Raw genomic sequence first — 15382 nt, forward strand, 5'->3', positions numbered from 1 at the left:
ATATGAAAAAAAAAATCATAATTCTGGTTATGTTTATCAATAAAAAAAGTAATTTATTGTAAAAGTATAAAAAATAGAGCTTAAAATAATCGAATTGAAAAATGAATTGATTAATGTAGCTAGGAAAATTATGAAATTAAGCTGGGAATTATTTTTATTAAGAAAGTTCAAAAAATTTTCATATTATTTTAAAATTGATGTTAACAGCTGGTATTCACATATGACTTTGAATTATGTTAGAATTCAAATTTCTAAAAAAAGAAAAGTCAATAAAAGGTTGTAATATTGTTTAGATGTTTGCATAAATGTTCAACAGAATATATTTAATTTTTAAAACTGTGATTTTTCATGTGATATTCATTTAAATGATATTTCACACTTGCAATCATAAAATTACACTTGAAATATGGAGTATCTTTTTATGAATTAATGATTCACTATTTTTACAACTGATTTAAACAAGCGTGTGTAACAAAATTTACATTTGAGACTTACTTTTTAATTAATTTTGTTATTTTCTAAGAAAGTTATTGATCGGGAAATAATGTCATTTACACTTATTAAACATAAATGAGGTCTGTAAATAAACTAATGAGACTATTTTTTTTTGCAGCCAAAGTAATAACACTAAAGTGTTATCATTAAACAAATGGTTATATGAACAGCTGATTTATTTTTGGTTTATTGTTGCCAAATGAAGATGTAAACAAACTTTTTGTGAAACAAGGTTTTGCTGTGTGTTACAAAAATGATTGACACTAATTATGAGCAACGTTGTGCAATCAAGTTTTGTGTTAAACTCTGTGAGAATGCTACTGAAACTTTTTCAAAATTGAAAAATACGTATGGAGATGACGCTTCGTTAGGAGCCCAAGTTTTTAGGTGGTTTAAAGTATTTTCAGATGGCTAGGAATCAGTTGCGGACGATAGATGCTCTGCAAGACCATTAATGTCAAAAAGTGATGACAATGTTAAGCGAATCAGAGACTTGATACGGTATGACCGGCGATTAACTATCAGAATTATTACAGAACAACTGAATTTGTTACTTAAGTACTTATGTACAAGTACTTAAATAAGTACTTACTTATAGTACTTGTAAGTACGTATGTACTTACAAGTACATAAGTAACAAGTACAGGTTACTTACTAACAAGTAGAACAAAACTAAATAAGTAATTCTTAAAAACAAAATTTAATAATACTGTACATCAAATAATACACTAACTTCATACAAACATTTAAAAAACAATACAAACACTTCTTCTAAATTTTATACTGCGTACCATTAGTAAATCTTATAAGTTATATAAGTATAAACTATTATGAAGAAAATTTTACAGAAATTTCTTCTTTATGAACAATAACATGTTTTTCTAATCTATCTTTTCTATTAAAAGACTTCCTGTCCAGTATGAATAGAAAGATGTGACTTCAGATGACAACTCTGGTTAAAAGACAATTGACAAAAATTACACGAGAATTTTTTCTCGCCAGTGCCTTTAAAAAATGACTGATTAAACGACTTTGTAAAAATATTACATGTAAATTTTTTCTCCCCAGTATCAATTATAAGATATTTTATCAAATTGCTACTGTTATTAAAATTTTTTAAACAAATATTATATATAAAATTTTTCTCTCCAGTATGAACCGGTGTTTCTTCAAATTACTATTATTAAGAGTCTTTAAACAAATATTACACGCAAATTTCTTCTCACCTATATGAATTATAAGGTGTTTCTTCAAATTACCATTATTATTAAAAGTTTTCACGAGTGAACATCTTTTCCTAATGATGCTGGATCCTGTGCCTGAAAAAGTACAGAAAAAACAATACACACATAAAAATGGAAACAAACAAATTTATACATTAAAATATTAATATGCAGGATGTTCAACTTAAAAGAGCCCCTTTAACTCAACAGTTTATATTATGTATATTTTTCTTAAAATGAATATGTTGGCGAGATAGATAAAATAATGTGGAAGATGTTGGTATGAGTGGAATTGGAGTGGGAAGGGCTGTTTATTGCCTGTACAGCTGAGTACTCCCAAGTCTGTATCAAGCATTGGCTTTTGAAAAAAGTTGTTAAACATGTGTTGTTGTTTGTTAAAATGTGGTTGATTGTTGAAGAACATGTATTTATGATGGAAACTTACTTAGAAATGAAATCTCATGTTGTGCATCAGTGAAAGTTCAGGGAGAAATTTGAAGGAAGCACCTGTGAAAAGTAAGGTTAAAAAATTTTGTGAAACAGTTTCAGTGTTAGACCGGAAACATGCCTGACATAGGTTAGTTTGAACGACGCAGGTCGTTCAGTACATTAAAGTGACAGTACATTAAGCGGTTACAATATCTCTTCGTAAATCTTTGTGGATATTAATCCAGGAAAAGAACATTTCATTAGATTCAGCCCACACTGAAGTGAGGAGAATGCTGAAATGTTATCCACATCGAATGAAGGTTGAGCTAACTAATGCTGATTATGTTAAAAGGGTTCACTACTGTCAATGATTCAAGAACTTCATTAGATGTAAAATTGGTATTTTAGATCAAGTGTTTTTCACAGATAAAGTGTGATTTCACCTTGGTAGATATGTTAATTATCAGAACTACTAGATCTAGGGTACTGAAAACCCATACATTTTCTTTGAATCTCCCCTATACCCATATAAAATAGACATACAGTATGCGGTTTCAAGGCAACAAATAATAGTACTCTTGTTTTTTAAAAAAAGCTGTGGATGCTGCTGTCTACCTAGAAATTATCCAACAGTTCATAGCCTTATGCAAGAGGATGAGTGTAACTGCTGGTTGCAACAGGATAGGACCACTTGCTGTCATACAGCTCACTCTACTATGATACTACAGAATTTTTTTGGTGGAAGAATCATTTCTAAAGGATTGTAGCAACATAGACCCCTGATCTAACAAGTCCAGACCTTTTTCTGTGGAGTTTCTTAATAGAAATTGTTTATAGGAGCAATCCACACACCCTGCAGGAATTGAAGACAAACATTACCGATGCTATCCAGAAAATAGACAGGGTACTGCTAAAACGAATAGCTGGGAACATGTCAAGCATGTTGACAAGTGCATAAAAGTGGATGGTCATCATTTTTAACACCTTCTGTAAATTATTAAGTGTTTGTCAATAAAATATTATTTATAAACTAAACTACGTGATGGGGTCTCTTTTGAACACTCTGTATATTGAAATATATAAATTTATATATTCATGTTTGTGCACGTATGCAATACAGATATATAAGCATTAACACAACAAAGAAGACAAAATACAAAGTCTCAGATAATATACAAAGAAAGTAGAACGACTATTGAAATGGATATATGTTATACATAAAATAAAAAAATAAGTAAAAATAGTACAAAGATGTGTAGTAATAGGATCATAAAAGCATGAACAATATAAAGATATTAACTCTACTGAAATCAACAAATTATGAGCAGATAAAAGTAATTAACTTGAAATAATTTTACCCGGTTAGGTAAAAGAACTAAATATAAATAGTTTTTTAGAACTAAATATAAAGTTATATTTTAATTCTATAATACCAATTACAAAGTATTTAATTAATTAAACACTCAATATATCAACTAAGGTATACTTACAACACAATCATCAGAATTATGAGTACATGAGAAGGGATAAAATGCACCAAGTTGATACCATCTCTGACAAAGTGCAACTGTAGCATTTTTTGAAAACCACAAATATCTGCTCCAATTAATAGTATATCAAACATATTCATGTTCAGAACATCTGAAAATAAAAATAAAACTCCTTTTAATCAAATCAATTTTATTTAAATAATTTGTGAATAGTGTTTTACAAAATGAAAACAATAAACTTTGAAATATGTATATTATAACATAATTTTCATTTTCACACAGTTCTAAACTGTATAGTTTCATTTTTAACGACAAAGTTTAGAACAAGTTATTATGTGTGAGCTTCACAATTAAATTAAATGTACATACAATACAAATTTTAATCATAATTAACAGGTAAAAAATAAGACTGTATACACTATGACTTTTTTGAGGCGAAAAATGTGCTTTTGCATTTTAATTGCTCAGAACAAAGATATCATAAAATGACATTAAAATCAAAAACACTTGAAAATAGTATCACAACTAACATCTCAAAAACTTACTTAAAACTAATATCACAGAAGGAATCTACCATATATATATGCATACATGAGGTCTGTAAATAAAGTAATGAGACTAGTTTTTTTAGCAGCGAAAGTGGCAGCACTGCAAAGTTACTAGTAAACATATGGTTATATGAACAGCTATATGGTTATATTAGTATGGTTATATTAGGTAGTAATATTTTTAATACTTTTAAAAATTGAAAAGGATATGTGGAGATGACGCTCTGTCATAAGCCCAAGTTTTTAGGTTGTTAAAAGCATTTTCAGATGGACGGGAATCAGTTGCAGACAATCCACGCTCTGAAAGACTGTTAACGTCAAAAAGTGATAACAATGTTGAGCAAATCAGAGACTTGATACGGTGCACCAGTGATTAACTGTCAGAATGATTGCAGAACAATTGAATTTGAACCATACTACAGTCCATTAAATTTTGACAAACAAATTGGACATGAAAAGAGTGTGCAAAATTGGTCTAAAATACCTCACTGTTAAACAGAAAAACAGGGTGGAAGTGTGCCGCAAACTTTTAGGGCGAATTGAAACTGATCCTAATTTTCTAAAAAAATGTTATTACCGGTGATGAATCTTGGATATTTGAGTATGACCCAGAAACAAAATGCCAAAGCAAGAAGTGGCACACTTCAAACTCACAAAGTCCAAAAAAACAAAAATGAACAAATCAAAACCATGCTAATTTGTTTCTTCTACAGTAATGGCATTGTCCATGAGGAGATTTTGCCTACAGGACAGAGTGTAAATCAATATGTTTACCGAGAAATTCTTTAAAGACTGTGAAAGAGTTAACCATGTGAGACCAGCCATCAAAGACTGATGCTGCAGCATTATGACAATGCACCTTGTCACACTGCACTCTTAATTAACGAGTTTTTGGCAAAGAAAAACTGTCCTGTAGTTTCTCAACTACCTTATTCACCGACTTGAGTCCCTGCGACTTTTTCCTGTTCCCGACTTTAAAAAGACACCTCAAAGGAGACCATTTTGGAACAGTAGAAAACATAGAAAAAATTTAACCGACCATCTGAAGGATATTCTGGTTTCTGAGTTCTTCATAGCATTTGACTGCTATGAAGAGTGGGAAAACTATTTGAAGCATTGCGCGGCTTTCCAAGGGAACTATTTCAAACGTGATAGAGTTCATGTATAATTGGATTGTAAATAAAAAGTTTTTCTGAACCAGTCTCATTACTTTATTTACAGACCTCTTATATATATATATTTTAAAAATAACAGCAAACGTTGAGGATTTAGAATTTAAAACTTCAACCAAGTCTAAGAAGAGTGTAAAGGGCCCCTTCACTGATAACAGTAAAATATTAAACTAACTACAAAACAGGTATATAGACTAATAAAACAGTACACAAATAAAAGGAAAAAAATAGAAATAGTTAAAGGATAAAAATAGAAATAAAAAAATGAAATAAAAATAAAAGCATCACAACTGATGATATTCAAATGCAATGAATGAAATCACTTTCACTTTATCAATTGTGCTAGCACCGTCACCCAGAAAACACTGTATGGACTGTAAGGACTACACTGTAAGGACTACAATACAAGCAACTATAATACAAAGATGGAAAGTAACTGTATAAACAGTATAAAAAATATCAACATTTTATCTTGTTAAACTAATCAAAGATGAAATCAAAAGAATGGCATATAAAATAAGTCTATATTAGTCAAAATCTTCTTCATCTGGGGTGGTCTTAATTAATAAGTAATAACATGTTTAAAAAAAAGTATATTAGACTTGATTTCAAAAATTTAGATAAGAAAAAAATTGTTTATGTTAAATACGGTAGAGAATTACTTAAAATAATTTGTCAATTTTAAAATTGATAATTACAATCCTGGAACTTGATTAAGCTTCTTAATTTTTATTAAATCACAAAGAAAACAATATTATTTGATACTATACAAAATAAATCAGATTTTTCTGAATAAAGTGACAAAAACATAAAGTACTTCAAAAAGATAAATTTTTGCTATTAAAAAGAAAAATACCAATAAATATTGACAATGTTCTTTAGAGTAATGCAATTGGATTTTTGATTATAGTAACAAAAGGGTTAAGTAAGATATCTAGCAGAAATTGATAAGTATCTATATAATAGACTCTGGATAAACTTCAATTATGAATTCTGATGTAAGTAAATGTTAGCTAACTTCAGGATAAAATTCATAACAAATATTATGGATATAATGGAAAGAATATTATAACAAGATAAGTTTAAATTTCATTTATACAAATAGATAAAAAATCAAACTATCATTGTAATTAAATAAACAAGAGTGAAAGGGGGATAGAAATTTTTACTTTTAATATAATTTACACAATTATTACACTCAAAGCCAATAAATTTTACGTTAAATTTTCTACCAAATGTAAATAATATTTTAATTCTTCTAATCTACAATTAACATAAAACTTGAATGTACCTGCTATAGAATGGTACAAATCATCCCATACAGCAACATTATCATACCAGTCCATGATCCACTATATTTACCTTGACCAACAAATGTTGATCGGCTAATAATGAATGGCCGTTTATTTGTTATCTCAGTTAAGGCACTGAAATAAAAATTTACAATACATCATAAAATACAATTGCTATTATTTCATTAAAAAAAATGTAGTATTATATTTGATATTACTGAATTATTACATATTGGGTCAGTATGTACGTTTCAAAACATGTCAGTTAGAACGGTCAAAACAGGTCAGCCGGTTAGATCTTTTCATTGCCTAGGGGTTAGAGGCAGGCAATGAAAGGATCTAACCAGCAGGCTGACCTGTTGGACTAGACTTATGAGCAGCGGACAGGGAGGCCCGTTTGAAAAGACAACCCGGCAGGCTGTGCTTTGCTTTGTTGTGGATCTGGCCCAGGGGGAAGGGTGGAAAAACCAAAAAAAAAAAAACATATCAGTTACAGTATTGAATCAGATGAGAAATTTTCCAACTACTGAAAATACTCTTATGAATAGGAAAATTATTTGTACATTGCTTTTTTGCAATATTTAAATGCACATTTTTCTTGAATTTCTTACTAAATTAAATGTTTTTTAAAACATATTAATTATATTATGCAGCAGTGATATTTAGCCATTTATTAGTTAAGATAATATATAGAATATTTCTCATTATAAAATGCAAACTGATTTACAGAAAGTTAAATACTCACGTATAAATCATTAATAAGACGCATAGCGATAGAATCATTGTAATAAGGATAAAATCAAAACCTAAACCGACAACGATTGTTAATGTCTATATGCCTACAAGCGCCCATGATGATGATGAGGTAGAGTGTGTATACGAAGAGATTGATGAAGCAATTAAACACGTAAAAGGAGATGAAAATTTAATAATAGTTGGAGATTGGAATGCAAGCATTGGAAAAGGCAAGGAAGGAAATATAGTGGGTGAATACGGGCTGGGCAAAAGGAATGAAAGAGGGGACCGACTTATAGAGTTTTGCACGAAGTATAACTTAGTAATTGCCAACACCCAATTTAAAAATCATAATAGAAGAATATACACTTGGAAAAAGCCAGGCGATACTGCAAGGTATCAAATAGATTATATCATGGTTAAGCAAAGATTTAGAAATCAACTCGTTGACTACAAAACTTACCCTGGAGCAGACATTGATAGCGACCATAATTTGGTGATAATGAAATGTAGATTGGGGTTTAAAAACCTGAAGAAAAGGTGTCAGATGAATCGGTGGAATTTAGAGAAGCTTGAGGATGAGGAGGTAAAGAAGATTTTTGAGGAAGACATCGCAAGAGGTCTGAGTAAAAAAGATAAGGTAGAAAATGTAGAAGAAGAAAGGGAGAATGTTAAAAAAGAAATTATTGCGATAATGTTAAAAAGAAGAGGTATTGCGGCAAATAGATGAAGAAAGAAGCATTTGGAAAAATATAGTTAAAAGAAGAGACAGACTTATAGGCCACATACTAAGGCATCCTGGAATAGTCGCTTTAATATTGGAAGGACAGGTAGAAGGGAAAAATTGTGTAGGCAGGCCACGTTTGGAATATGTAAAACAAATTGTTAGGGGTGTAGGATGTAGGATGTAGAGGGTATACTGAAATGAAACGACTAGCACTAGATAGGCAATCTTGGAGAGCTGCATCAAACCAGTCAAATGACTGAAGACAAAAAAAAATCATTAATATGACAAATACGAATTATATTAAATTTTTAATTAAGTAAGACAACAGATAAGCAGAAAATAAGGAATATAATGAAGTTGTATAAATACACACGATAATAAAAGTAATTTTTTTTTGGATAATAGCTGCCTCCTAAACAATAGAATAATAATCATATAAAGGTAATAAAGGTAAATGATTTAGCTTGCTGCAGAAGGGTATTTACCAAAAGGTAGAAGGAAAAAATTGTGCAGGCAGGCAACGATTGGAATATGCAAAACAAATTGTTAGGAATGTAGGATGTAGGGGGTATACTGAAATGAAACGACTAGCACTAGATAGGGAATCTTGGAGAGCTGCATCAAACCAAATGACTGAAGACAAAAAAAAACAAGCAAGTCCCTAAAAAAAATTATAAATTCTGGTAAAAATATTATAAATTAATGATTAGGAACTTATAAAGGTTGTAAGTAAATATTACTACACTGTTATCATAACATATTACATATTTTACTTACAAATTTGTGACAATTGCTTCAGACATTCCAAATAATAAATTATGTAAGTTATTATGGTATCCTTTAAAATGTTTTGCGTCATACACATTGAATGTGCTCTTAATTTACCACCAACAACAGCTGGAACATAAGGTGGACTTTCCAGTGTATGATTTGGACAACCGGTAAGACTTCCATCAACCAAATTAGATGGTTCATTCATGTCCTTAACAGTAAACATAGGATTGGTTGGTCGATTAGACATATTGTATTGAGAACGCATTTAAAAAAATTGAAATGACTTGTTTTAAAAATAAATATAATTATGCTTCCAAAATATCTCATCAGACCAATTATACATCTTCTTCATCGATCAAGTTCTAGGTAGTCCAAGCAATTCCAGATAAAGGAACCATACCTTCAAAACCGCCTTCTGTACAGATTTTGAAACTACATTGTCTAATTTTTTGTCACATTTTTAATGCTCATTAATAAACTATAAGTACAGAATTTTCCAACAAAATAGTAAAACTTAATATCAAATAATAATATCAAGAGGATGGGGGCATGAACCTCCTTGAAAAGAATAAAAAATTATGTTCATTATTAATTATTATTAATAATTACCATGACTGGAAACCATCTATTTAATATACTGTTTAACATGCTTGTGAGTTGGTAAACCAGCAATTTTTTTCAGTAACTTATTAAATAGCTTAATATTTCTTACATATATATATGTATGTATATTGAGTGGTCCATTTAAATTGTGACACATCTATATCTCAAAACTACACATTTTAAGAAAAAATGTTTCTTAATGGAAAAATTTTTTCATTTCAAGGAGGAAATAAGTTTACAACTTATGTTGCTCTTGATAAGGTCAAATAAAGGTCATTTCAATTTTAACTTAATTTTTTTAAATAGGAACCTATATTTTTTATTGCAGAATTGAATTGTTTGCAAAAACAAATTAAAATTTTGTTTCAGACTTTTTTCTAAATTTGATAGTTTTTTAGTTTATTCATCTTTAAAGATGCTGTAGGCCTATAAATTGGTGTTTTTAATTTCATTAGATCTAGTCCAGCTGATGAGTTACATCCAGCTGATTTTAAATTTTAAATAAAGAAAATTAAATTTTGAATAAATAACCAATTAAAGGATTAACCTATATAAAATCCATTTATGTTTTAATGAATTTTTTTAATCAAATAGTATAATTTTTTTTTATGCTCTTTATTTAAAATAACTACAAAAACTTACTCTACATAAATTACAGCAACATATGTCTGAAGTGTCCTCCTACTTCTGTGATCTTTCCATATGTTTTAAGAACGACCCATTAACATTTAATACAGTTTCTACCTTGATGTTTCTACAGACCTTTATTATATACTCTTTCATGTTTTCAGGGGTAGTTGATACTTCTACGTAAACGTTTTCTTTAAGGAAACCCTCTAAAAAAAAGTCTACTGGAGTAATGTCAGGGGAACGATGCAGGCCAATGAACTGGACCAGTTCGACCGATCAAATAATCATTATATTCACGGTTCAAAGCTACTTTGATGATAATTGAATAATACGCCAGACAGCAATCATGGTGAAACCACATCATTCTTCTCTTCTCCAAGGGTAGTTCATCAAGCAGTAAGGACAACTAATTTTCTAGGAAATCTGCATATTTCTCTCCGTTCAAATTTCCATTGAAAAAATGGGGTCCGATTAATTTATAGCCTATGATTCCATAACAAACATAGACAGTCTACAGACATTGATATTCTACTTCCTTTAGCCACCGTAGATTTTTGACTATCTAATATTGCATATTATGTCTGTTTACTGCTCCATGATTAGTAAAACCTGATTCGTCGGAAAAAAGAACATTAAGAAAAAATGTTTAATCTACCTGTACTTTTTCAGGCACCCATCAACAAAATGCTACTCTTAATTCAAAGTCACTGCCATGCAATTCCTGATGAACTGAAATGCGGTAGGGACAGAATTTTAGGCGTTTTAATAGTCATTGCTATTTCATTATTTTCTGCTGTCACAGTATTTTGACAGTTCCTATTTATGGCCCCCGTTCTTCCAGTAGCACTAAACTGTTTTACAATTCTGTACACAGAAGCATGACTTGGAATATTTCTACCGGGGAATCGTAGAGCATATAAAGCTACTGTCTGATCAACATTTCAGTGGCATTTTCCATACAGCAAAATTAGCTCAGTTTTTACTCTAATTGTAAATCGTAACATAATTTCTAATAAATAATAACTAATTAATTTAATATTTAATATTTGGTGAGTTACAAAGTAATAAAAAAATGAATTGAAGACACTGATCACTTAGACAAATATATGTAACTTGAACTACAAATTTAGGCTAATTTAAAAATAAAAAGTTCAATGGTGTTTACATGCTCAACTTCTTCTTCTTCATTATTGATTGTTTTTTATTTAAAATTTAAAATCAGCTGGGCTAGACCTAATGAAACTAAAAACACCAATTTATAGACCTACAACATTTTTGAAGATAACTAAAAACTATCAATTTTAGAAAAAAAGTTTGAAATGAAATGTTAAATGTTTTTGCAAAGAATTCAATTCTCAATAAAAAATATAGGTTACTATTAAAAAAACTAAGTTGACCCTGAAATGACCTTTATTTGACCTTATCAAGACAACTTGGAAGAACTTTAATAGGAAACATTTTTTCCTAAGAGAGTGTAGTTTTTGAGATATATATAGATGTATCTCAATTTAAATGGACCACCCAATATATATATATATATATATATCTCAGTTATTGACACTATATAAAGGGAATTTGTTTTGCTTTATATTATGGAAAATTTTTCACAGGTTACTGTGGTTTGTTTCCTAATGAATGAAAGCATTTCTATTTTTTATTTTTTTTTAATAAAAAAACATGGGATTCTATCTGTATAAATAGTTCTGAAATTATTTTTATTAACAAAATATTGAAACTGAAAAAAAAAGTTATTATTAATATTCAACATGTAAACAAAATAAACAATGACAATAATAGAAACTAAACTTCATAGAATACTCAAGATATATAGATAAAAACAGACACTTGTTTATAGTTTCTATAAATTCCTGCAGAACCTGTAAAAATATAGCCCAGAGCCATTTAGAATTTCTCTATGAATGCCTAGGCTATGAAAAGGCTTGCTGAATAAGGCTATTTCTGCATGCTCATCACAGCTGGCATGGGAAATATGAGGGATTTGTAAAAACTTTATATTCGCATAAAAATTTAAAAAAAATTTGTTTACGGACTATAATAATGGACATAACAAAAGTCCAATATACTAGTACTAGTAGTCAAATAGTAATAGCATTTATAGTATACTAATATTACAGATATATCTCAATGTTACAGATATAATACTCTCTTATATAAAAACCTATAATAAATCACCAGTATGAAAGGAATAATTAGGTAATCTGTCAAGCAAAATCACTGACCCTAAAAGGAAAATGTTTTTCAGGAACCATTTCTTCAGTTTCATTTTAGACCACTTGTTTCTATTAAAACAATACAGTTTGTTTAACACTGAGGATACCATTTTGCTGTTATTTTAACATTCTATAATTCATTAACTAAAACTAACTTTATACTAGATTGTCTTATTTAAAAAAAAAGATAAAATGTTTAAACAGTACATCACAAGGTTTATCATTAAAGTTTAAGTTATCTAGTTTTAATTTCAGCCAAAATGTTTCTTATTATATTACTAAAAAAAGTCTAACACATTAAAATTATTTACAAAATTCAGGTTTTTTTTTAATTTTCTTTTTTTAATTTCTAGTAATAAATATTACTTCTAAATACTTTGTTATTTTAAAAACAAATATTTGCCTAATAACATAATGAAAATAAACTTACAATCCACATTCCATCATACTTAAAACTGTTCACGTTGCTGCCTAGAAATCTGTTCCATCCAGTATTTAACAGTTTCTGGATTTGTATAGTCTGGAAATACTGTAGACTTATCATTCCATACCTAATAAATAACAATTATTCTAACTAATCATGTAGCACTTAAATCACGCTATTAAAATATGTTATTCACTAAAAAAATGTCAAAATTCAATAAATGGTGGAGGGTAATTAGAAAAAGTAAAGTATCGGAGGAACAGTAATCACAGCTACAGCAGGGTAGCAATGGCAATTATATAAGACAAAGATTCTCATTGAGAACCTGGACCCAAATTATTAAAAAGCAAAATGCTTATTATTTTATTAAATTACTAGGCAAACATGCATGCAAATTTTATTAAGCTATAATGATAACACTAATAGGAATAGAAACAGTAACCAAATAATATTATTATTAAAATAAAGTTAGCAGCGCTGCATTGTTTGGAACAGGACATTACTTTAATTAGCTCTGTAGTTTTTTGAGTTATTTTTGTGGTTTTTTAGTAAATTTTTACATGACTTCTGTGCCAAGATAATCTTGAGAAATTGGTGATTCAGTTATGCGTTTTTATTTTTGTGGATTTTATAAACTGATATTAAGACTTCATTTAATTCATTCTCATTGTATCTGGTTTATACTAGTGTTGAATAACATGCCGTCTTGGTTCTATACCTGTTAGGTTTAAATTATTCTAAATAATTTATTATTCGCTGGTTCATTCAAATAAATAAATCTTTATTTTATAATATAAATTATTTTTGAACTTGTAATTCATATATACAACATTATAGTATTAATTATTTATACATTCATAATAAATACATGTTGTGTCTTTGGAGGATGAAACTAGACTGACTAAAAATAGGGTATTAGACATTCAATTAATAAGCGTAAGAAAAAAAGTGAAAATTTTTATTTTAAAATTTAAAAGTCCTCCATTAATAAAATTTAAAGTTTTTCCTTTTAATACAATTTAAAGTTCCTTCTTTTAATAAAAAAGGAGCAAATGAAACCTGAGTCTTAACAACTAGGTCAGTTGTTAATTGATTTTATAGGAATAGTATAGCCACAGTATTGTTCTAGGAAGTTGCTATCTCAAATTCTTCTGTTATCTGAATTCTCTAACTTGGTTTTGAAAAGTATTCAAAATTATTGAATAGTTAAAATTGATAATTCTAATTAAACGTAATATAGCATGCTATTGTAAAAAAAATTGTAAGATAGCAATTTCTTCTTTTTTTTTGCACAGATTATTTTTTTATTTTTTTTTAATACCTTTTTAATTTATATTATTATTATTTTATAACATATATATATACGTATACTTCATTCCAATTACATATTTATAAACCTTGTATACTGCCTGTCTACTCAGGGGCGTCCTATTCATTTCCAAGCCTTAACAGCCCTCTAGGCAATTTCCTGTTGCTCCTGTGCATCTTACCCTAATAGACAGAATAACTAAAGTTGGGCAAATAACTCTGTACACTTAAAATTAATCAAGTATAAAGGTCATTTTCTCTTAAACTTTTTTAAAAGACCTAACCAGAGGGGTATCCAAGTTACAAAGAACCTAGAGACTGTATTATTTATTTTAGTATGTGTGTTGAAATGGTTATTACGTTATATATATATATATATATATATACTTTATATGTTATACATGTGTGTGCTATGAAGAATACTGAACATTATTTCAAGGGTAAAAGTCAAAGGGAACCATCCTCCCTGGAATCTCCTAGAGCTACAGGTATTTCTAATAATTAGGAAAAACAGATTGCTATAGATACTGAAGAAATTCTTGAAGTGAACTCACAATATACAGCTGAAATAGTTGGAATACTAGGAGGCTCAATTGATAATTTAACGTCAGTGATTAGAAGTGATTTACTAAACAAAAGATTAGCATGTTTAGCCATGAAGAAAGACTCATCGAAGAAAACAAAGTTTTGAAAGCTGAAGTTAGCTCTTTACAAGAGAAAAATCTGTTAATTAAGGATAAGCTGATCAATTTAGAAGACAGGACTCTGTGAAATAACCTGGTTTTCAAACGTTTAAAATACAATAGGAATGATGATGTCAGAAAGGTTGTACTTGATTTTTGCAATCAGATTCTTAAAACAAAATCTGAAATTTTTAATAATCTGGCACATTGTCTTGGTAAGAACAATAAACCAATTATTGCACACATACCCCGAGATGATGACATTCTGGCAATTCTATCTAATACATACAAATTAAAAAACACACGATATGTCATTCATAAGGATTTTTCTGTCGAAACATGGAAAAAGAGGGCTATTCTATTGGCACTTAGAAAGGAGTTGCAAAAAATTGAAGATGGGACTGGAAAATTATCTGAATTTTTCAAAAAAGATGTATCAGGAATGGTGAAAAGAGTGTTGGGAAGGGAAAACAGATAATAGTAAGGGTTTGTTTGTCAGGCTTGGGAGGAGAGGGCTTCTAATGATGTGTGCAGTGGTGATAGGAGTGGTTCCATTAAGTTGTTACCATATAATATTGCAAATTTAGAAAGAAACCAAAGTCATTTAGATCTTTTTAA

The 15382-nt window shown here is 29.2% G+C and overlaps 1 protein-coding gene across 5 annotated transcripts in view; it reads right to left on the reverse strand.

Annotated features, from left to right (window-relative positions):
* Window positions 1-1176: 1176 nt before the first annotated feature.
* LOC142331534 (lysosomal alpha-glucosidase-like) overlaps window positions 1177-15382 on the reverse strand; it is a 46394-nt gene continuing 32188 nt past the window's right edge. For 2 of the 5 annotated variants that reach the window (XM_075377519.1, XM_075377520.1), the window contains 2 exons: window positions 12780-12900; window positions 6649-6784 (listed from right to left, as the gene is read on the reverse strand). In XM_075377519.1, the coding sequence (XP_075233634.1) occupies window positions 12799-12900 (102 nt within the window). In that variant the 3' untranslated portion in view covers window positions 6649-6784; window positions 12780-12798. Of the gene's footprint in view, window positions 1815-3637; window positions 3789-6648; window positions 6785-8888; window positions 9094-12779; window positions 12901-15382 lie in introns of those variants that run through there. The other 3 variants (XR_012758028.1, XR_012758029.1, XR_012758027.1) reach the window with 3 other exon arrangements.

The sequence above is a fragment of the Lycorma delicatula genome, chromosome 10 (genome assembly GCF_047948215.1).
Source record: "Lycorma delicatula isolate Av1 chromosome 10, ASM4794821v1, whole genome shotgun sequence".
In the NCBI taxonomy this organism is placed as follows: domain Eukaryota; kingdom Metazoa; phylum Arthropoda; class Insecta; order Hemiptera; family Fulgoridae; genus Lycorma; species Lycorma delicatula.